This window comes from Dipodomys ordii, unplaced genomic scaffold, assembly GCF_000151885.1.
Source record: "Dipodomys ordii isolate 6190 unplaced genomic scaffold, Dord_2.0 Scaffold110, whole genome shotgun sequence".
NCBI lineage: Eukaryota > Metazoa > Chordata > Mammalia > Rodentia > Heteromyidae > Dipodomys > Dipodomys ordii.
Window position 1 is genome coordinate 3,565,035 of NW_012267326.1, and position 22,242 is coordinate 3,587,276.

The 22,242-nt window shown below is 41.7% G+C and overlaps 1 protein-coding gene across 1 annotated transcript in view; it reads left to right on the forward strand.

Moving 5' to 3' along the window:
* Positions 1–22,242, forward strand: part of Tgfbr2 (transforming growth factor, beta receptor II (70/80kDa)) — a 91,092-nt gene that overhangs the window by 44,535 nt on the left and 24,315 nt on the right. Inside the window, exons 3-4 of the mRNA XM_013028495.1 lie at positions 1,515–1,705; positions 19,915–20,714. Of these exons, the coding sequence (XP_012883949.1) occupies positions 1,515–1,705; positions 19,915–20,714 (991 nt within the window). The remainder of the gene's footprint in view (positions 1–1,514; positions 1,706–19,914; positions 20,715–22,242) is intronic.

The following is a 22,242-nucleotide window of genomic DNA, read 5'->3' on the forward strand; positions in this document are numbered from 1 at the left end:
TCAGGGGGCACATTGCCTCTACTAGAGTGACCTTCGGATTGCGTGAATGTCACAGACACCAACTAATTCCTGGTTGGGCTGCACCATTATTTTCCAAACTTCCTTGTCTCATCTCCTTGTTGACCTGTCTTTTACATGTCCTTCATTAAAACACTAAGCAGGCCAGGGTTGGCCCTTACTGTGAGAAAGACCCTACGTTTTTACTAGAACAAATTTCTGTCTTTATTGTTTCTTGCTCTTTAGCCTACCTTCCGTTTTCCTTACTGTGAGTAATAAATTTGTGTGTGCTGGTGATGGTGGCTGTTAGTGAGTATGTACACACACCTGTTGACACATGATGCACTCACATAATATGCACTCAGACTCCTTCTCATGGAAGATTGCAGTATCATACAGACTGTACATGTTATTTCTTTTATCTTTTTCTTTTTGTGTCAGTTCTGCGGCTTGAACTCAGGGCCTATGCGCTGTCCCTGAGGTTCTTTGGCTAAGGCTAGCACTCCACCACTTGAGCCAGAGCACCACTTTTGGCTTTTTCTGAGTAGTTCATTGGAGATAAGAGTCTCATGGACTTACTTGCCCCCAGGATGGCGTTAAGTGGCAATACTCAGATCTCAGCCTCCTGAGTAGCTAAGATTACAGGCGTGAGCCACCAGCACCTGGCTTGTAGGTAACATCTTTTACAGCAAAGTTATTGCTTTCCCAAGGCTTTCCTCTTGGTAGAGAGATTGTCATTCAACAAGACAGTATTTTGCACCTGAGGAGGCTGAGATGGGAGAGAGGGTCTCATCATGGATGCCTCATCATAGGGAAGCAGAGAGAGAAGTTGTAGAAAAGAGATAGAGAATCAGTACCCTTTCCCAAGAATATTGACATTTTATGCTGTTTTTTTGTAATTGTAATACCCTGCATTAATCCAGCCATTTCTAAATGTAATGTGCATGTACAGCCAACTAAGCATTTCCTAAAACCCACAGAACCTTAGTTGAATTGGTCCCTCCATAGATGATATGAAAGCGATACTAAATATAGGAGTAATGAATTTACAACAACATAGATTTCACTGAGCCATAAATGAAGAACCCTTCACTATGTGAGCCGTAAATTAGCGTACCTTCAAGGTAGAAGGCTTAAAATTATGCTGAACACATGGGAACTTTCTGTTTGCAGTATCACTCCTCTCTATGGATCCAGTTAAAGTTCAATATGTGAAATTCTCTGGCAGGACAAACTGACATGGGAAGCCATGGTATTTATAATCAGAAGTGGGTTTTGAGAATAAGCAGAGGACAAACAAAGGAACAGAGTGAGTACGGGAGAGTATGGGGGCAGATTGCTGATAGAGAACAGGAGCCAGCTGCCATCAATAGGAGCAACTTTCATGAGGAAAATACAGGCCATATTGCCTGTCTTCACAGAAACCATATCCATCCATCTATCCATTCAATCATTCATATTCTCTCTCTCTCTTTCCTTCTCTCTCTCTCTTTCTTTCCTTCCTCAATGATTCTCAGGAGGAAGAATGATGAGAACATAACTCTAGAGACCGTTTGCCATGACCCCAAGCTCACCTACCATGGATTTGCTCTGGAAGATTCTTCTTCTACAAAATGTATTATGAAGGAAAAAAAAGTGCTGGGCGAGACGTTCTTTATGTGCTCCTGTAGTGCGGAAGAGTGCAATGACCACATCATCTTCTCAGAGGGTAAGGTTTCTTCTCTTAAGGGTTTGGGGGACATTTCTTGTCAGTGCCATTCACTCCTGCTCCCAGTTCTGCAGAAGACATCCTCTTGGGGCTCCGGGCTGGAGAGTGAGCCTGTTCTGTGTGGATGACAAATCCATTTGCTTGGTGAGCTAAGTGTCTAAGAAGTGGAAGGGTTGGCACTTGCCAATCCTTGGATTGAATCTCCAGGGTCCATATTAACATTTCTTCTGACATATAGTTTCTTTTACCCAGATCATGGTCCTAAAAATACAGATTCCAAAGCAGCAACCATGGCAATTGAGAATTTGTTAGAAATGCAGTCTCAAAAACCATCCCAGACCATTGAATTCGATGCATATTTTATATAAAATTTGAGAGCCAGTGCTCTATAGATTTGAAAAGAGCCGTTTGATCCTGGAGAAAGACTTTCCTTACATTAACTGCTATGTCTAATGAGCAAGTTCCTGGGATTTGTCTAAAGGGTCCAACTTGAGATCATTGAGTCCTATTCAAGTTGAAATGTGGAGAGAAAATAATAACCTAAATTTACCTAAGAAACTGTAGGGAAACTCAATCTTGGCCTTTCATTTTGAGGTTCATGATTTCTTCAACTTGGAGAGAAACATGGTCTTGTTGAAACTAAAATCAAGCAAAAGAAAAGCAACCATATTCAGTATTTTTTAATTTCTTAGGAAAAATTCAAACAGCCCCACAGTGTGTGACAATTAAAAATGAAAGTGCATTTTTCTTACCCCATCACTCCTAACCCAACAGATAATCCAAAGGAACAGATGGTTGGAAGCACACATGTCTCTTACCATTCTTTCTAGCACCTTGCTTTACGCTACTCCCTCTTTCCTCCCCTTTTTCTGATGCAAGCAGCTGAGCAGCTGCTATACACCAGGTGGAGTTCCTGCTCTGTAAGATATGACATGGGTGTTTGTGTCTTGCTGAACCCTAAGTTTCAAATGCACTCATTGCTCACAAATATCTGCCAATGGCAGCAAAAACATTGGCTTTACGGACTGCAGCAAGGAGTTGGTGTCTGCTCTTTAGGGAAGTGAGAAACAGCCCAGTGCAGGGGTCAGGATGAAAGACAGGGGATAGTTCAGGGCCTGCTTTGATGCTTCTGATGGCATCAGGCCTTGGTCCCCTCTTCTGCAAAATGGAAATATTAAGGGGATAGGAGGTGTCCTTGTGAGTATCAAATAGGTTCACACACAGGTGCCTGACAGGAGTAAGCAATCATTATCTGAGCTCTTAGAGCTGTCTGATTTTTTTCATAAAGGACTGGGGAACCCTCTGGCCAGGCCCTTTGAACACAGCATTTGGAGCTTGAAGTCCTGGACCACCGATGTGCTATGGGAATGCTCTGTTTTCATCACCTCCCCCTGTCCCAACCTAACTGCTTCTGTTTTCCTCTGCACATCTTCACAGAGGCAAAAAGGCCTGTGGAGTCCAGGCTTTCTACTCAAGGCTAACAACATATCTGACTTTGTTAGATTAATATTACAAGTTAGATGTGTTGTTCTTGCTTTAGATTCAGGATCACAGCAGGAAGCAACAAAATAAGACTGAAACACAAGGACCTTTCTGATCAGAGATGAAACTAATCCCAGTCTCTGCAATCTCTACTAATCCAAGTTCCCCTTTCTCTTTGAATTGCTGTTCCATGGCTACCCAGTGAGCAATGAAACTGTACCTAATGGGGTATTGTTGCAATTCAGGAACACGATGCCCAGTAATGCCCAGCATTGCAGCTGGCATAAGTATATGCCCCTGTCCTATTGCTCCTCCCTAGGGAAGAAGAATACTGCACTGAGGACCACACCTGTCTGGATGGGTTGGATCCTTGCCGCTCTTTCTGCAGATGAGAGGCAGTGACAGGGAGTCTTGCACAACCTCAGGGCCCTCAGAGTTGTGACAAGAGCCTCAGGGTCCTTTGTGCACCTTGAAGTGTGGAAAGTACTATGGGAACTCACCCAAATAGGAAGGAATCAGTGACAGGCTCTTGCTGATTTCATGCTCCAAATTTACCTGGACCAACAGGAGAAAGTTTGGTCATTTGGAAATGGGCTAAATAGACTTTTCTGTTGCTATAACACTGTAGTGATGAGTAGATTTTTGTTATATACTCCACTAATACCAGTTTAATATAGATACGACTGCAGGAAAGGTAAGATGCCACTTTTTAAATGTGTGTGTGTGTGTGTGTGTGTGTGTGTGTTTCTGTGCTGGTATTGAGGCTTGAACTCACAACATCAAGTTCTCCCTTAGGTTTTTCTGCTCAAGACTGGTGCTCTAGCACTTGAGCAACATCTCTACTCTCAGCTGATTTGCTGGTTAGTTGGAGATAAGTCTCACAGACTTTTCTGCCCAGGCTGACTTCGAACAAATATCCTCAGATCTGCTTCCTGAGTAGCTAGGATTATAGGCGTGAGCCACAGTACTCAGCAGTACATGTGATTTTCATTTGTAATTGAACCATAGATATTGTATGTATTTCTGGGGATATAGGGTAACATTCAAATACATGTGTACACTGTGTAATGTTCAGACCAGGCTAATTGGCTATCTGTCCACTGACACATTTATCATATCTTTATGTTTAGAACAATCAAAAATTTCACTACTTACTGTATGTATAATAATGTAAGTATATATAATACTTATTTACTTATGTAATTTCATCAAGTGTTTCTAATAAACTCAAATACCAGTACTCTAGAAACTACATTTTACAAAAATATATTTTATTTTGTTTCATTTTATTTTGTGCCAGATGAAGGGCTTGAATTCAGGACTTGATACTGTCCTAGAGCTTTTGAGCTTAAGGCTTAGCACTAGACCACTTGAGCCACAGCTCCACTTCTGGCTTTTTGATGGTTAATGAGAAATACAAGTTTCATGAACCTTCCTGCCTAGGCTGGCTTTGAGCCATGATTCTTAGATCTCATGCCTCCTATGTAGCTAGGATTACACATCTAAGTCCCTAGTCCCTGGCAAACCACTTTAAAAAATTGCATTGGTTTATATCATTTATATAGAGGAGAGGAGTGTAGGGATTTCACCATTACATCTCCATACATGTGAATGCTGAATTCTCATCAATTTTACCCTCTTCATCACACTCCTAGTAACCACTTCAGTTTGTGCAGTTAAACAGGAAGACAGACATACAAGCTCTGTGCAGACATGAGCCACAAGCATGGAAATCCGTAGCCTCTAACAGAGAAGTTGAGTGAAGAAAGAGAAGACTGCTTATAGCCACTAAGATTCATTCCTTCCTCTCATTATTATAGAGTTTCTTTAAAATGAAAACAGTCTTTTGGGTTTGTAAGACTCACTCTGGCAGGAAGACAAATAATTTTTTTTTTTGTTTTACAGTATCAGACACGCGGTTTCCTGTCTGTGTTTAACTTGCTAGCAGCTCGGCTCGGCCAGCTGTTTCCCTCTGGACCCATTGCGACCTTACTAGGATGCCTTGCGCCATCCTCCAAAACCCACTGTACATGAGTCACATGCCTTGAGATCCTAATTGACTTATTGCTTTTTGGAGGAAGGGCAGATTTAGAAATGCTGCCCCCTGCCTCTGAAATCTCATTGTGTGTTGATTCAGCCTCAACATCCTGGAACTAGTTTCCTGGAAGGAAACTTCATTTCTTTTCTCCTAGAAGAAATGAGAAGGGCAAATAGTGCTTTGGAAAGTAGGGTTGGGACTTAGGATGAATACTGTATGTAGTTCCTTTCAGTTGTGGACGCACCTTTCAAAATAGCAGTTTGCTAGCCATGCTCCTCCCCCCCACCCTCTCTCTCTCTCTCTCTCTCTCTCTCTCTCTCTCTCTCTCTCTCTCTCTGTGTATGTGTGTATGTGCGTGTAGTTACTGGGGCTTGAAATCAGAGCCTGGACACTGTTTGTCAGTTTTTTTCACTCAAGGCCGATGCTCTACCACTTGAATTACACATCCACTTCCATGGTGGTTAATTGGAGAGAAAAGTCTCACAGGTTTTCCTGCCCAGCTGAGCTTCGAATGGCAAACCTCATATGTCAGCATCCTCTACTGGCACTTGGTTCAATCAAATGTTTTTGTTTTGAGAAAATCAAAACCTATTTTCTATCTTGTCTAAGGGTAGAAATAAGAAATAAGTGTGGATGTGCGGTTGAGAAAAGTTGTTAGAAGAAAATCAGGGATTCAAGTCACTTGTGACATCCGTGGGAATTTTTTTTTTTTTTTTTTTTTGCTCAAAGCTTGTGCCCTACAACTTGAGCTATATATCTACTTCCAGCTTTTTGGTAAAAGGTGGGAAATAAAAGTTTCACAAACTTTTCTGCCTTAGCTGGCTTCAAATCTTAGTATACTCAGTGTCCTCAATAGTTAAGATTACAGGTGTGAGCCAGCAGTGCCTGGCTTCCTGAGCTTCGCTTTCCTGATAGGAGGGAAGGACATTGGATTCCGGCAAGGTAGCAATGCAACAAGGGTCTCAACCCTTTCCACCAGTACCCATAAGGCAGAAGCTTGTGGGAGAAACATGAATGTAAAGTCACCATGCCATGTTAGCCCTTGAAGTCCAATCACTCCACTGGCCATTCATATCCATGGGATGGATTCAAGACATTTTTGTGTCCACATTCTACTCTGCAGTGACTCAAGTGAAAATAAGGGTCTGTAAAATACGTATTTGTGATTTTGTTGCTTGCGGGGAAATCTACAAAAGCAAATTGCTTAGCCTTGAGACATTTCAAGTACATTCCAAGCTTCACCTGACTGAGTCACCTTGGCCTCCAGCAGTCTTGATCATTTCCTTAGCCAAACAGGGCTGGACTGGGAGATTCAGAGGGTGCTTTCTAAGTAAAGTCTACAAGACCAGAGGTTTCTTTAGTCCTGTGACATTGCCTTCTAGCTACTTAGGGGGCAGGGATCTGAGAATCAAAATTTGAAGCCAGTCCAGGTAGAAAAATCCAGAAATCTCTTACCTCCACATAACCAGCAAAAAGTCAGAAGTCGAGGTGTGGCACAAGTGGTAGAGTGCCAGCCTTGGGGGAAAAAGCTAAGCAAGAGTACAAGACCCTGAGGTTAAGTCACAGTAGTAGCAGGCACCAAAAATTTTTTTTTAAAAAAAGGAAAGTGAAAAGGAAGGAAAGAAAGAGAAAGGAAGAGCAATCTGTGTGGAATTTTGTCACTGAAGTATTTTTAAGTATTATTTTATTGTTATTTTTAAGGTGTTGTAACCCTTCTGGGTTACCATTTCATAAGTCAGGTAATGAGTATATTTCTTTTGGACAAAGTGTCACTCCTTACTTCACTTTCCCCCAATTTTCCCCTCCATCCCTGTCCACAATCATTGGAATATTTTTGATTTCTCACACTTTCCAAGCTCCGCCCTATTAGAAAGGGCCTGGCTGACTCAGCCTTTGCTGCCCACCCCCTCCCCAAACACCTGAGGAGCTTACAGACTTCTCATTAACCAGGCCTCACTCTGCTGCACTTTGACTTAATTGGTCTGGGGCCTGGGATCAGGAATGTTTGTTAATTCCCTCAAGATATCCCAGTATGCAGCCAACTCTGGGTACTTTGGACTCAAGACAGTCTGTCCTGCCAACTCTTTTTATGTCTTTTTATGTCATATTCCCAGTGGAACCTGGGAAAAGATGTGACTCTCAGAGAATGGCAGCTACCATAGCATGTAGCTGCAGTTCAACCTCAGGTTGAGGAAGAGGAAGACCAACTAGTAGAACACCTGTATTTCCTACACTGTCTCTGGATTGTGTGTGTGTGTGTTGGTACTGGGGCTTGAACTCAAGGCCTAAATGTCCCTTAGTTTGTTTCACTCAAGGCCAGCACTCTACCAATTGAGCCATACCTCCACTGCTAGCTTTTTTGTGATTAGTTGGATTAAGAATCTCATGGAAGCCGGACATTGATTACAAACTCACGCCTGTAATCCTAGCTACTCAGGAGGCTGAGATCTGAAGATCATGGTTCAAAGTCAACCTGGGCAGAAAAATCCATGAGACTCTTTATCTCCAATAAACCACCTGAAAACCGGAAGTGGCACTGTGCTCAAATGTAGAATACTAGCCTTGACCTGAAGAGCTGAGGGACAGTGCCCAGGCTCAGAGTTAAAGCCCCATGACTGACAAAAAAAAAAAAAAAAAAGTCTCATAGAATTTTCTCTCTGGGTTGGCTTTCAACCAAACCTAGATCCCAGCCTTCTGGGTATCTAGGATTACAGCTGTGAGCCACAGGTACCCAGCAGGAGGAGTTTTTAATACAAAATATCGTATTTTGAACAATTTACAATCAATAACTTTAGAACAAGGTCTGGGGCCTCCTTGAAGTTGTAGAACTGAAGTTTAGATTAAAGGGAAGCATAAGTATGACTACTTTTGTAGGAACAAAGTTGGGACACAGGAGACAAGATGCATGGTTTATTAGAGAAAGATGCTCAGTTGAGAAGGGACTACAGAAATTAGTTACATATGGAAAGTCAAAAGACAGGAGACGACGACACAGCACAATCGCCACCACCTGGAATGTATTGGTATTGTAAATATATGAATATGCTTTTCCAAGACAGTCCTGTCTTCCCGCTGCAGGAGATTCTGAAATAAATATGTCTCTGCTTCCTGACCACATGGCAGGCCACTAGTCAGCTGGAAACAATGAAAGTATTTCCACAGATGGATGGTCTAGAAACCCCAAGTTTAGCTGGACACCAGTGGCTCATGCATCTTGTAGTCTACCTGTTCACGAGGGTGAGATCTGAGTAACGTGGTTCAAAGCCAGCCTGGGCAGGAAAGTCTCTGACTCTTATCTCCAATTAACCAGCAAAAATCTGGAAGTAGAAGTATGACTCCAATGGGAAAGATCAAGCCTTGAGTGCAAGTACCCAGGCTGTTCAAGCCCCATCATGGACATGGAAACAATGCCATGTTTTCTTGGGCAGAGCTTGGCATAATGTAGAACCTCACTTATGCTAGTTTCTTTCCTTCTATGACCTAGAGACAGAGGCCTCGGGGGTCTTTATCCCCTGAAATAACATGAAGGATCGAAGTCATAATGGAAGGAATGCCCACCTCAGAAAAACAAGCAGGTTTTAGTGGCAAGAACCCTATAGGTGCATGTAAAAGTGAACATATATCTCAGCAAGGTGATTACAGAGAGACAATGACCCGATAGTTGGTGTTGGCATTTGTTCATATGATACAGAAATAGTCTGCAAGTAAGTTGAGTCACTCTCAATTCAGGCTGCTCTGGCAACCTGAAATTTTTTTTTTGTTTAATTCCAAAATGAAATTCACAGAAAAGCAGGGCATTTGTCTTGAACTGCAGTCACTGAGAAAGTTGGCGAAAATCTCTGTTCTAAATCTGTGCCACAGAGGTTGAAGGGTTTCTAGCTAGGTTTAGAAAAATACATCGTGTGATGTCTTAAACAACAAAATAATTTTAGAGAGGAGATTTCTTTGTACTTGAAGGAGCCAGCATTTATTGGATAATATTGGGATCTCTTGGCAGATTCGGAAATCTGAAACATATGTCTGACTTTAGAAAAAAATGTATTTTTTGAAAAATAATTGAAGGAAAACAGGGATGTTCAGCCTGGAAAATAAATGATTTGCAGAGACAGGAGTCTGAGCTCTCATGCCCTAGGAGTCCTTCCCCCCACCCCTTTGGCTTTAGAGAGCAACATGTGGACCAGTAAATAGCAGCTCAGAGGCCCCATTTGATTCAATGAGAAAATCTTTTATTAAATATCCTAATGTTTGTACTTGATGCCAATAGGTGATGAAGAGGTGGAGTCCCTCTTTTGTAATATTTTATTGCCACCTTCCAGGAGTATTCCAGAAGAAGGTTTAGATTGGCTGACATTCCAGGCACTAGTGAATCATACCTGTAATCTTAGTTATTCAGAAGGCTGAGATCTGAGGATCCCCAGTTCAAAGCCAGCCCAGCAAGAAATACATGGGACTCTTATCACCAGTTAACCACCAAAAAGATGGAAGCAAAGTTGAGACTCAAATGGTAGAGTGCCAGCCTTAAGTGAAAAGCTATAGGATAGTATCCAGGCCCTGATTTAAAACCCCAGTACACACACACACACCTTTTAGATGGCATGTATGACTCTGGTGAGGGGAGAGCCAAGGAGAACATAATGTAGAGCAGACCCCGATGGGAGGGGTAGGAACAGCTTCATTTTTAATCATGTGCAATTGGCACAAAATAGTCACATGAAGAGAAGGCTGCTTCTGTTATTTGGAGAAAAATATTCTTGGAGTCTCCAGAAATGCCTAATAGTTTTGTGAATTTGCTGGGAATCAAATCCGAACTTGTTTGCCGGTAAGCTTACAGTCCTGCTCTTGCCCAATTAAAATGTTTTCTTTCAGTTGCTTGCTTCAATTTATTTGAAGCAAGTGAACAGGAAGTCATATCTAATTCTCCACTCCACCAGCTAATTAACTAAAAAATTCTCATGGACCATTTTCTTTTCTTTTATTTCTTTCTTACTTTCTTACTTTCTTTTTGTCGGTTATGGGGCTTGAACTCTGCAGAGCTAAAGGCTAAAGGCAAGTGCTTGAGCCACAGTGCCACTTCCGGTTTTCTAGTGGTTTATTGGAGATAAGAGTCTCACAGACTTTTCTGCCCGGGCTGGCTTTGAACCTCACATCCTCAGATCTCAGCCTCCTGAGTAGCTAGGATTACAGGCTTGAGCCACTGGCACCTGGCCTCATGGATCATTTTCTTATTGGCTAGTACCAAATACAGTTGTTCCCAAGCTCTGCAAATAATCCCATTAAGAAATTTTCTTCTCAGAGTGGCATCTCTATGGTAGAGTACCCAGGAACAGATTTTATGTTTTGCTAAACCCATGCTTCTGAAACTTTTATCACCTAGGAACTTTTAAATGGAGATTCTGACATAGCCAGTTTAAGACAGAGATAAGGCTGTGCATTTCCCATAAGCCCTGAGGTGATGTTGACATTGCCAGTCTGGGGATCAGCTTTTGAACAAGATACTCTGTCCCACACCAACAAAATGTTTAAAGACACAGATAATGAATTGGGCACAATGGCTGGGACTGAGATCTGAGGATCAAAGTTTGAAGCCAGCCAGAGCAAGAATGTCCATGAGACTCTTATCTCAAATGAACCAGCAAAATGATGAAAGTAGAACTGTGGCTCAAGTGGTAGAACTTCAGGCTTGAGTTAGGCCAAGCAAGAGTGCAAGCCTCTGAGTTCAAGCCTTAGTACTAGCACTAACAAAAAAAAAAGGAAGGAAGGAAGGAAAAGAAAGAAAGAAAAAGAAAGAAAGAAAGGAAGGAAGGAAGGAAGGAAGGAAGGAAGGAAGGAAGGAAGGAAGGAAGAGAAAGAGAGGGAGAGAGGAAGGAAGGAAGAAAGGAAGGAAGGAGGGAGGGAGGGAGGGAGGGAGGGAGGAAGGGAGAGAAAGGAAGGAAGGGAGGGAGGGAGGAAGGAAGGAAGGAAGGAAGAAAGAAAGGAAGGAAGGAAAGAAAAAGAAAGAAAGAAAGAAAGAAAGAAAGAAAGAAAGAAAGAAAGAAAGAAAGAAAGAAAGAAAGAAGAAAGAAAGCCAGCCGTAGATGATTCTGGCAATGTGATCTCCACAGTTGTGAAGTAAATGACTGGGATTCCTTTCTCTTTCTCTTTCTCTCTCTCTGTCTCTTTCTCTCTGTCTCTGTCTCTCTGTCTCTGTCTCTCTCTGTACAAATATACATGTATGTATATCCCTATATAAACACACAGACATGTGTATACATATAAATATGTATAAATTGTAGTCCAGGGATATATTGACATTTTTCTTTGTTTTTAATTTTTTATTTTTTATTGTGATTTTAAAAGTGATGTACAGAGAGATTATAGTTACATAAGTCAGATAAAGAGTACCTTACTTTTTGGAGAATAGCATCCCTTCCCCCTCTTTCTCCCAGTGTTTCCTTCCCATCCCCACCCACAAGTTGTATAGTTCATTTTCAACATAGTGTCCAGTGAGCACCACTGCTGTGTTTGTTCACCCTTTGTCCCTCCATTTCTGTGCCCTTCTTATCTTCCCAAAGACAGATAAAGGAGCAAACAAGACAAAAACCTCTTGTTTGCATTTCCTGGAGTTCACTTTGTTAAATATATTATAAATGATCAGAGGCATGTAGGCATTGGGCCTTTGTGTTCCTCCTCTGAGGAGCCATTGATTTTATTTTTTAAATAAGTTTTTTATTGTGAGAATACTGTAAAGAGGAGGTGTTACAGTTAGATGAGCAAGGTAATGAGGACATTTCTTATTAAGCATTGTTGTCTCCTCCTTTGTTTTTCCCCTACCATGGAACCATTGATTTTAATAATTTCAGAATCTAGTCAGGGGCCACACGTCAAACGGCATGGCCTCCTTCAGTATTTTTGGTTTTGTCCTCATAATGAGCATATCTGTCCATTTGTTTTCTAAAGACTCATTCTGGATTTGTCTGATGGTTCCTATTTCACTGAATTGTTATTAGACATTTTTTAAGGATTTTACTGATTTTTTAAATCATCACATGATTTCTTCATATAATTCTCCAAAACTAAAAATGACCCACAGGAAAATGAGTGTACATAAGAGTTTAGCAACACGAAGGGTTTGACATGTTTGGAAAAGCTATGTGTTGTGACTTGACCAGTAGTTGTAAAAGCTTTTGCTTCCTAATAATATGCTAAACTACCTGCTTGTTATCTATGCTTTTCTGTTTTATACATTTTATTTTTGCTTAAAAAAATATTTTGTACCAGTACTGTGACTTGAACTTTGGGCCTAGAGAATCTGGCCCATAGCTAGTACTCTACCACATGAGCCACAGCTCCACTTCCAGCTTTTTGGTGGTTATTTGGAGATGAGAATCTCATAGACTTTCATACCTGATCTGGCTTCAAAACTCAGTCCTTAGATCTCAGCCTCCTGAGTAGCAAAGATTGCAGGACTGAGCCACTAGCACTTGGTTTATGTTTTATTTTGAAATAAAAATATACAGCATGATAAAAGAGAAATCTGAATAATGATTTATGGAGTCCATGTCTTGCTGGGCTGAGAATATTATTTCAGATAAACTTGAGAGGAAACTATGTTTTGGTTTTGGTTTGATTTTTTTTTTTTTTGGGTCCCGTCGTGGGGCCTGAACTCTGGGCCTGGGCGCTGTCCCTCAGCTCTTCAGTTCCAGGCTAGTGCTCTACCACTTGAGCCACAGTGCCACTTCCGGCTTTTTTCTTTTTGCTTATGTGGTGCTGAGGAATCGAACCCAGGGCCTCAGGCATGCAAGGCAAGTGTTCTACCACTGAGCCACCTTTCCAACCCCTTGGTTTGATTTTTAAACCCTACTATGTGCCAAGAACTTCAAATATGTCATCACAATACTTAGAAACCCTTTCCAAATATTAGTCTCATTTTAGAGGTAAGAAATTAAGAGTTAGAGTAGTTTTCTCACCTATTTTCCCCAGGGCTGGTTAAGTTCACAGCCATTCTTTCTGTTCTGCCAACCTATCTCCTAACTCTGAATCCATAAAAATAACTAGAGATGTCTGGTAACATGTGCTCTGTCCCACAGAGAAAGGCCATACCTCTTTACAAATGAAGAGCCACTTGGCAATGTCAGACTCTTAGTAAATAAATATTTTTGAAAGAAAAATGTCAAATTCACTTGTTTCTTTCTTTTTTTGTCTCTAAAAGATAAATTAGTATTCCATTAGAAAAAAACTGGCAGAGAACCTCAAATAAACAAATTAGCTTATTCAAGAACATGTTTGTGCACATGTACACACATATACAAATACACCCCACAGGAGACAATGAAAGTTGGTCCCTTTTGAAGGCCAAGTCAACACCAATTTCTAAATCCTGTTCACCTTGATACCTTAATAAGCACTATATAACATTTTGAGGAGTCAGGAAATGGTGATTAATGCTGTGAATACAACGATATCAATGTGTGTTCATCAAAAACAATAGAAATATATATATGTACATATATTTCTTAAAGATCTAGCAGCAGCTCTGAGAAAAATTAAATATATGAACGATGGTATAAGCACTTTGCCTTATGCATGCATGACTTCGTTGTTGACAAAGTCACAGGTACAGCTAATTCCAGAAACTAAAATTTTAGTTGAAGGTTAGAGAAAATTAAAAAGAGAAAAAGAAAATTAGAGGTGTAACTATTACTCATGTGAATACACAGAACTACCAAATTCTATTCATGGGACTCATTTGCTGTCAAGTCTCATATTTTATGAGACATAAGAAAATCTTATCTTGAGTTTTATCTGGTTTTATGTTTTTGAATAAGAAACTTCTCATTGAGAGGTTTCTCTCTGTACATAGTGCAGGATAATTTCTTAGAGAAGAAAGAAAGAGTTTTGTGTTCTCCCTTGTCTGGGACCATTTCTTCACAGTCAGGGAAAAGATGGTATTCCCAGGAATGCTACTCAGCTGTGGCTCTACACAGGCTGTGTCTTCTCAGGCACTATGCTGTGAGTGGCCAGGATCATTGAATTGAATAGCTAGAAAGCACTTTGTCTAGTGTCCCGTACATAAATCCCCTTCTTAACCTAAAATTAGTTTTTCTGTGTGAATTCCTTTACATTTTATTCTAGAATAGACTAGAAGAGATTGAAAACAGATAGATAACTATTCATACTAAGGTTAGGTGGAAAGTCTGACTACAAAATGTAGCACTATGAAATTGGATATGTAATGTTTTGTAATGAACTGTTCTTTATCCTGAGTGTATAAAGTGAGATTCTTCATTGGCTCTCACCAATGTGTTTAGAGATCTTCTGGCATGAAATTAAGAGTTCTCTCCAATCAGAAAGATTTTATTGTGAACACCAGCTCTGCTGTTGCCTGGTTGAGGATCTTGGGAAATTAAAATGGGGTTTATGATCATGGAAGTCTCTACTTTGAAGGGTAAATATTGTATAAAGCTCAAGATTGGATCTTTAATCATAGCTCCGTAAGAGACTGAGATCTAAGGATCAAGATTCAAAGCAACCAGCCCACTCTGACTAGAGACTTGTTGTCTCCAATTAACAAAAAAAGTGCAGCCAGGACTCAAGTGGTAGAGCACCAGACTTGAGTAAAATGTGAAGAAAGAGTATAAAGTCCTGAATTCAAGCCCCAGTACTGGTGCATGTACATGCAGGTATGTGCACATGCACACATGTGCACACACACAGAAACAACTCTTAGCACACAGCCAGTATGTAGTATGTATTCAGTTTATGCCTTTCTCTATAGTTGGGGACTGGAAGGGAGAAATAGCTCCTGTGGATCTGGGAACAAGGGAGATGTCAGCCTGTGCCAGTGCCCACAGCTGTTGGCTCCTGGAAGAACAGCTCAGGGGTGAATACTGCTGGAGGACTGGGGAGGCTCCTGTTTAGATTGAGCCACTCCCCAAAGCTCCCTTCCAGCCTTGGTTGCTATTGTTGGGATACTTCATCGTATCTTTGAGATTTCAAGATTGGCAGATATTATTCAGTAATATTCCTGCCCCCCTGCGTCCCCACCAATTTTTACATGTAGGTTTTCAATAAGAAATTAAGAGACATTTGAGGGAGAGAAAAATAAAACTTGACTGGAAGTTTCTAGAAATTTCTATGCTTTGAGAACTTCTATTTTAATGCGTTTCCTTAGCCTGACAAATAATAGAAATTAGCAAGAAGTTTTTTGTGTGTGTATGGCTAGGGGTTATAAAATTACCTACCAGTGACAAACCACTTGGATGGTTTAATAAATTATAGACACAAATAATGTTAGGTTTTTAAAAAGAGGTAGCTGGGCAAGAGAGGAAAGAGAGAGGAAAGAGCTAGAAAAGAGCAGAGAGAGCTAGAAAAGAGCAACGAGATAGCGTCTGGGCCTGGGCTAGGCCTTATCTAGGGTATGGGTGGAGAAAGGTGTGGCCACATCAAACTCAGATGTGACCTCTTCCAGGTGTGCCAGCTGCCTAGGTAACGCAGGTACTGGGTGGAGACTTTGCTGCGAGGAGGGTGGAGTCTGCTGGCCATCCAGGAGCGGAATTTACAAATAACTAATTATGTAGTTAATATTTAAATTTCACTAATTTTATTCCTTTAGATATGAAAAAGAATAGTCGCATTTTTTTCTTTTATAGGACCACACAGTAAATGTTTTTGTTTTGACCTCTGTTGCAAGAATATTTCTCTGATTCTGTCTCTCTGTCTGTCACTGTCTGTCTCCCTTTACCACCTCCTCTTCTCTCTCTCTTTCTCTTTTGTTCTCTTTCCCTTTCATTATCTCTTTCCATTTTATGTGAATGTGTGTGTGTGTGTGTGTGTGTGTGTGTGTGTTTGTAATACAATCCTCTAAAAGCAAAAATAAATGGCCGAGTGTGGTGGTGCAAGCCTATAAACCTAGCTACTTGAGAAATGAAAATCAGGATGATTTATTCCAAGATGAGCCCAGGCAAAAAGTAAGCCAGACTTCCATCTTAACTAGGAGTGATAGTTCACACTGTAGAATTAACTACACACAAGGATTGTGGGCCAACCCATCCCTGGGCAAAAAGTAACCAGAGCAAAAATGGTCTGTCTGTGTAAGCTTAAGTTGTAGAGTAACTAGCAAGCATGAAGCCTTTAGTTCAGTACTATCAAAAAGAAAAGAGAGAGGGAGAGGGAGAGAGAGAGAGAGAAAGAGAGAGAAAGAGAGAGAGAGGGAGAGAGAGAGAGAGGTGAGGGAGAGAGAGAGAGAGAGAGAGAGAGAGAGAAATGGAAGCCTTAGATCCTAGGGCTAAAAAATAAACAATAATGAAACTAGTCATGAAATGTCCCTTTGGGTCATACTTTGCCAAATCTGGTCATAGAACATAAGAAATATGAGGAATACCTTCTCACAGAAGTAACCATGCATTTGTTTACTACCATAAAGTGGCGCAGTCTACACCAATGGCTGGATACAACGTAGTGATCAAAATAGATGCAGCTGCTGCTATATAGAGTTGACTTTATCTCAAGAGAAAGAGTCAACCAGATAATCAAGCCAGTGTATGACATGAGGCATTTCACACCATTGGAGATAAAAAGAGCAGAGACAGAGGCCCTTCAAGCAGATAAGGCCCTGCAGTGTGCTGTGACACTTGGTAGGGTCACAGGAGTGTCTTTAATTTTGCTGTGTAGACTTATGCAGGAGGACCCAAGGACAGGCTCCACAGGACATCTAAGGGTCATATTTGTTTTGTTTTGTTTTGTTTTCTTCTCCTTTCCATAGCCACTTCTGCTCCATGCTACCTGTCCTTTGTCCCTTAGCCAGTCTTCCCAGTGCAATTCAGAATTTGTGTTTTCAAAGGTCAATTGCCAAACAGTGTACCTTTGCCTGTTGTTGTTGTTGTTGTTAATTTTTTATTGTAATCACATTAACGTGACTGACTCCCAAATAGGGAGTCTGTCTGCTGAAATCCAGAAGTTTGAGATACGCACTCAGTGTTTAGTGGTGTCAAGTAGATACAAAACCTTAAAACTTAGAGTCTGTAAAAGATGGCATTTACATTTAGCTTTTCTTTAGAAAAAGGAATAGATTGGATAGACCCAGAAATCCTACAGGGTCACGTACTCATCTCATTCCTGACTTTATTAAATGATGGCATCGAACCTCAATGTTTTCTCTTTCTATTCTATTCAGTTCTGGAGGGATTCTGGGATAGGTTTTATGTCCTTTCTCCTTATTATGATCTTCTTTCCAGATATTGTTGGCCTTTGCAATCTGTATGAGACCCACTCAAAAGCTACCCTTACCACTGGGCCTTCTATGTTTCCCTGAGCATTTCACAATCTAACAACATACAGATAACATCACACATTTCTCTAGCAGGCCATGTTTACATTCACTACTTCATCCTCTGGGTACTTTTTGAGGGTATCATGCCTATTATACATCCTTTTGGTGATAATGAATAAATAATAATGATAATGATAATAATAATAATAATAATGATAAATGAATCCAGTCTCTGCACCTGAAGCCTGCTCATGTTCAACAGAAGATAAACTGCACATAAAGAATAGAACTTTTACCATGCATCAATGACTCAAGCCTATAATCCTACCTCCTTAGAAATACAGAAATCTGAAGATCCCCACTCCAAGCCAGCTTGGGCAGAAAATTTCATGAGATGATTATAACTAATTAACCACCAAAAATGGCCCCAAGTGGAGAAGTGGATCATATGGTAGAGTGCTACTCTTGAGCGGACAAAACTACATGACAGTGCCCAGGCTCTGAGTTCAAGTACATATACAATGGAGATATCAAACAGAAGCTCTCAGGGCTGGGAATATGGTTAGTGGTAGAGTGCTTGCCTATCATGCATGAAGTCCTAGGTTTGATTCCTCAGTACCACATACACAGAAAAAGCTGGAAGTGGTGCTGTGGCTCAAGTGGTAGAGTGCTAGCCTTGAACACAGAGAGGTTCAAGGACAGTGGCCAGGCCCTGAGTTCAGGCCCCAGGACCGGCCAAAACAAAACAAACAACAACAAAAAAACAGATTTTCTCCCTGAATTCTTATCTGCCTTTCACTTTCTCCTGCCCACTCTGTGTTTTTATCTATCACATTATTCCCAAGAGGAAAACTCTCCTAAGCCAATCAAGGCTGTCCCAGGAACCAAAGTTTGATACCGAAGATAGTGTTGTTGGATATCAGGTGTCGTGGACTATGTTTGATGAGTTCACAGAGGCCTGCATCAGTGTGCTGTCAGAACACTGGCTGCATTTCCATTTCGCTTCTCTTACCCTCATACCAGTGTTTCCATTCATTATTCCTATTTGACAGAACACTAAACTATTTGCACAGCATAAAGAGAACTATGGGGTGGACATAAAGTCACCGATTTCCAAAGAGATCCTTTCCAGAGACTCTGCTTCTCATACTCAGGCCCAGAGCTGATGCTCAGGATAACCTGGATGCTGATTGGAGCAAAATATGCTGGAGCTTGGAAAATGGCAAAGATGGTGGCTGAACTGTGGCAGTTTCTGTATTTTAGCCACACACAATTTATACAAGCATTTTGAAGGCAGGAGCTTTCCCCTTTTGTCTGTATTTCTAATGCTTCCTCTATCATCATCACTCAGGAGATGTTTGTCTTTTTTCAGAAATATTGGGGACCTACTATGTGTTGTACGTATAGTGAACTCCCAGCCAGTATGAGTCTCAGCAGGCTGAGCCAAAGAATAGGGAATGACAGATATGAAACCAAAAAAGTAGCTGGGCACTGGTGGCTCGTAATCCTAGCTACTGAGAAGGCTGAGATCTGAGGACTGTGATGCAAAGCCAACCCCAGAAAAAAAGTCCATGAGACTGAAAGCTCCCAATTAGCTAGCCAAAGCTGGAAGTAGAACTGAGGCTCCAATGGTAGAGCACTAGCCTTGAGTGGAAAAAGCAAAGGGACAGCTCCCAGTCTCTGAATTCAAGCCCAGTACTGGTACAAACACACAAACAAATCACGAGGTCATGATTTGTCAGATCCAATTGTGCTGAAGTGTTCCATAGGAAGATTGTAGGTGTTGTATGGATATATAAGCATAAGGCATTTTACCTAGTTTTCTTAGACTTCCTTTAGGGAGCGACATTCAAGCTGAAGTCTAGGACGACTAGGAGATGTGGAAGTGAGGCATGGTTGAAGTGGTAGAGAAAGAACCAGCCTTGGCAGGAAAAAGCCAAGCAAGAGTACAGGCCCTGAGTTTCAACCCTAATACATGGAGGGGGGGGTGGAGAGTAGGCTAGGCTAAATGGGTTATCAGAGGCAAAGAATGATGTACAGGTACATATCAACACCTGTGGGTGGGTGGGCGGGGGGGGGGAATCACAATGGCCAGACTTCGGTGGCTCACACCTGGAATCTTAGCTACTCCTGAGGTCGAGATCTGAAGATCAAGATTTGAAAGCCAGTCCAGGCAGGAGAGTCTGTGAGAGTCTTGACTCCCAATTAACCACCAAAAGGAAAAAGTAGAGGTGTACCTCAAGTAGTAGAGCTGCAGATTTGAGTGAAAAAGCAGAGACAATGACTAGACTCTGAGTTCAAGCCCCAGCAATGGCACCAAAGGGAAAAAAATTATAATGTAGAATCTGCAGAAAGCGTTCAAATGCTAACATGTAGCTAGATGCTTGGGCACTTTGTACCTCCTGAGCCCACCTCCTCTCCCTTCTTTTGTCTCCACATTAGAGTATACCACCAACAGTCCTGACTTGTTATTAGTCATAATTCAAGTGACGGGTGTCAGCCTCCTGCCACCGCTGGGGATTGCCATTGCTGTCATCGTCACCTTCTACTGCTACCGAGTTCACCGGCAGCAGAAGCTGAGCCCGTCCTGGGAAAGCAGCAAGACTCGCAAGCTCATGGAATTCAGCGACCACTGTGCCATCATCCTGGAGGACGACCGCTCTGACATCAGCTCTACGTGTGCCAACAACATCAACCACAACACCGAGCTGCTGCCCATCGAACTGGACACCCTGGTGGGGAAAGGGCGCTTTGCTGAAGTCTACAAGGCCAAATTGAAGCAGAACACTTCAGAGCAGTTCGAGACTGTGGCTGTCAAGATCTTCCCTTATGAGGAGTACGCTTCCTGGAAAACGGAAAAGGACATCTTTTCAGACATCAACCTGAAGCATGAGAACATCCTGCAGTTCCTGACGGCCGAGGAGCGGAAGACAGAGCTGGGGAAACAGTACTGGCTGATCACTGCCTTCCACGCTAAGGGCAACCTGCAGGAATACCTCACGCGGCATGTCATCAGCTGGGAGGACCTGTGCAAGCTGGGCAGCTCCCTGGCCCGGGGTATCGCTCACCTGCACAGTGACCACACTCCCTGTGGTAGGCCCAAGGTGCCCATTGTACACAGGGACCTCAAGAGCTCCAATATCCTCGTGAAGAATGACCTGACCTGTTGCCTGTGTGACTTTGGGCTGTCCCTGCGTCTAGACCCTACTCTGTCTGTGGATGACCTGGCCAACAGCGGGCAGGTAAGTTAAGTTCAATGCCAATCCTTCTGACTTGCAGCCTGGCCCAAACTTAGCTCTTCTGAAACAAACAAACAAAAAAAAACCCATGCATTTTATTTAATATTTGTATTAGTGTCTATCAATTATGCATAGTAAAGAGCTTCATTATGACATTTTCATACATGCATATAATGTAATGACCCCTCCCATTACACTTTCTCATTCTCCTGCTCCTTCTCCTCTTCATATTCCCCTTTTACTTTCCTGTCATGTGTTCCCCCACAAGCCCCCCTCCAAGCTTGAATTCTACATATGAGAGAAAACATGTGATAACTAATCTTCTGAGTGTGGCTTATGTCATTTCACACAATTATCTCCATTTCAGTCCATTTTTCTGCGGACAACATAATTTCATTGTTTAGAGCCAGATTATACTCCAGTAGGTGCAGGTACCACATTTCTTTTATGCATGGTTGATGGACACCTGGGCTGATTCTGTAACTTGGCTAATGTCCCATCTGGCTAACCCTTACGGTTAAACTCAGAGTCTCACAGTTGCTGGATTTGCTTATTTGGCTAGTGCTCTAGCATTTGAGCCATACCTCCAGCCCAGTGTTTTGCTAGCTATTTTGGAGATGGAGTCATGTAGACTTTTCTGTCAAAGCTGGTTTCAAAATCAAGATCCTCCAGATTTTAGCTTCCTGTGTAGTTAGTATTACAGACATGAGTTACCAGCTTATCTCTATTTTTCCCTCTCTTTCAGTTTTACTTGGTTCTTTCTCCTCTACACTGTTGTATATATGTATACACACACACACACACACACACACACACACACACACATACATATAATCTTTACGTAATTGTACAAAGGAATTTTTTTTGTCAATCCTGGGGCACTGTCCCTGAGCTTCTTTTGCTCAAGATTAGCACTCTACCAATTGAACCACAGTATCACTTCCAGCTTTTTCTGTTTATGTGGTACTGAGGAATCGAACCCAGGGCTTCATTTACATAAGGCAAGTACTCTATCATGAAGCCACATTCCCAGCCCAACAAAGGGATCTTAAATCAACATCTTAAATCAACCAATGTATGTGCACAATCATTTTGATTAATGTCAATAATCATATTGACTTCTAGCTTGCAGAAGGTAGCCTTCTTGAAACCTACCTAAATCTGTGTTCTTGTGACACCTACCTGCATGCCTAGGATGGTGAACGTGATCATCAATAGTCATGAAAAAGGACTTTGGTTAACAACTTATTGGAATGTGACTAGAAAAGGCCAGGACACCCTTCCCTGGTGATGAGCCCAGGCATTCACCAGGCTATTTGCTCTGGCCAGTTGGCAGGATATTCTTCTTTTTTTATTCCTTCTTCTTCTTCTTCTTTTTTTTTTTTTTTTGGTTGTGGGGCTTCAACTCTGGGCTTGGGCCCTGTCCCTGCACTCTTCAACTCAAGGCAAGCCCTCTACCACTTGAGCCACAGCGTCACTTCTGGTTTTCTGGTGGTTTATTGGAGTTAAGAGTCCCACGGACTTTCCTGCG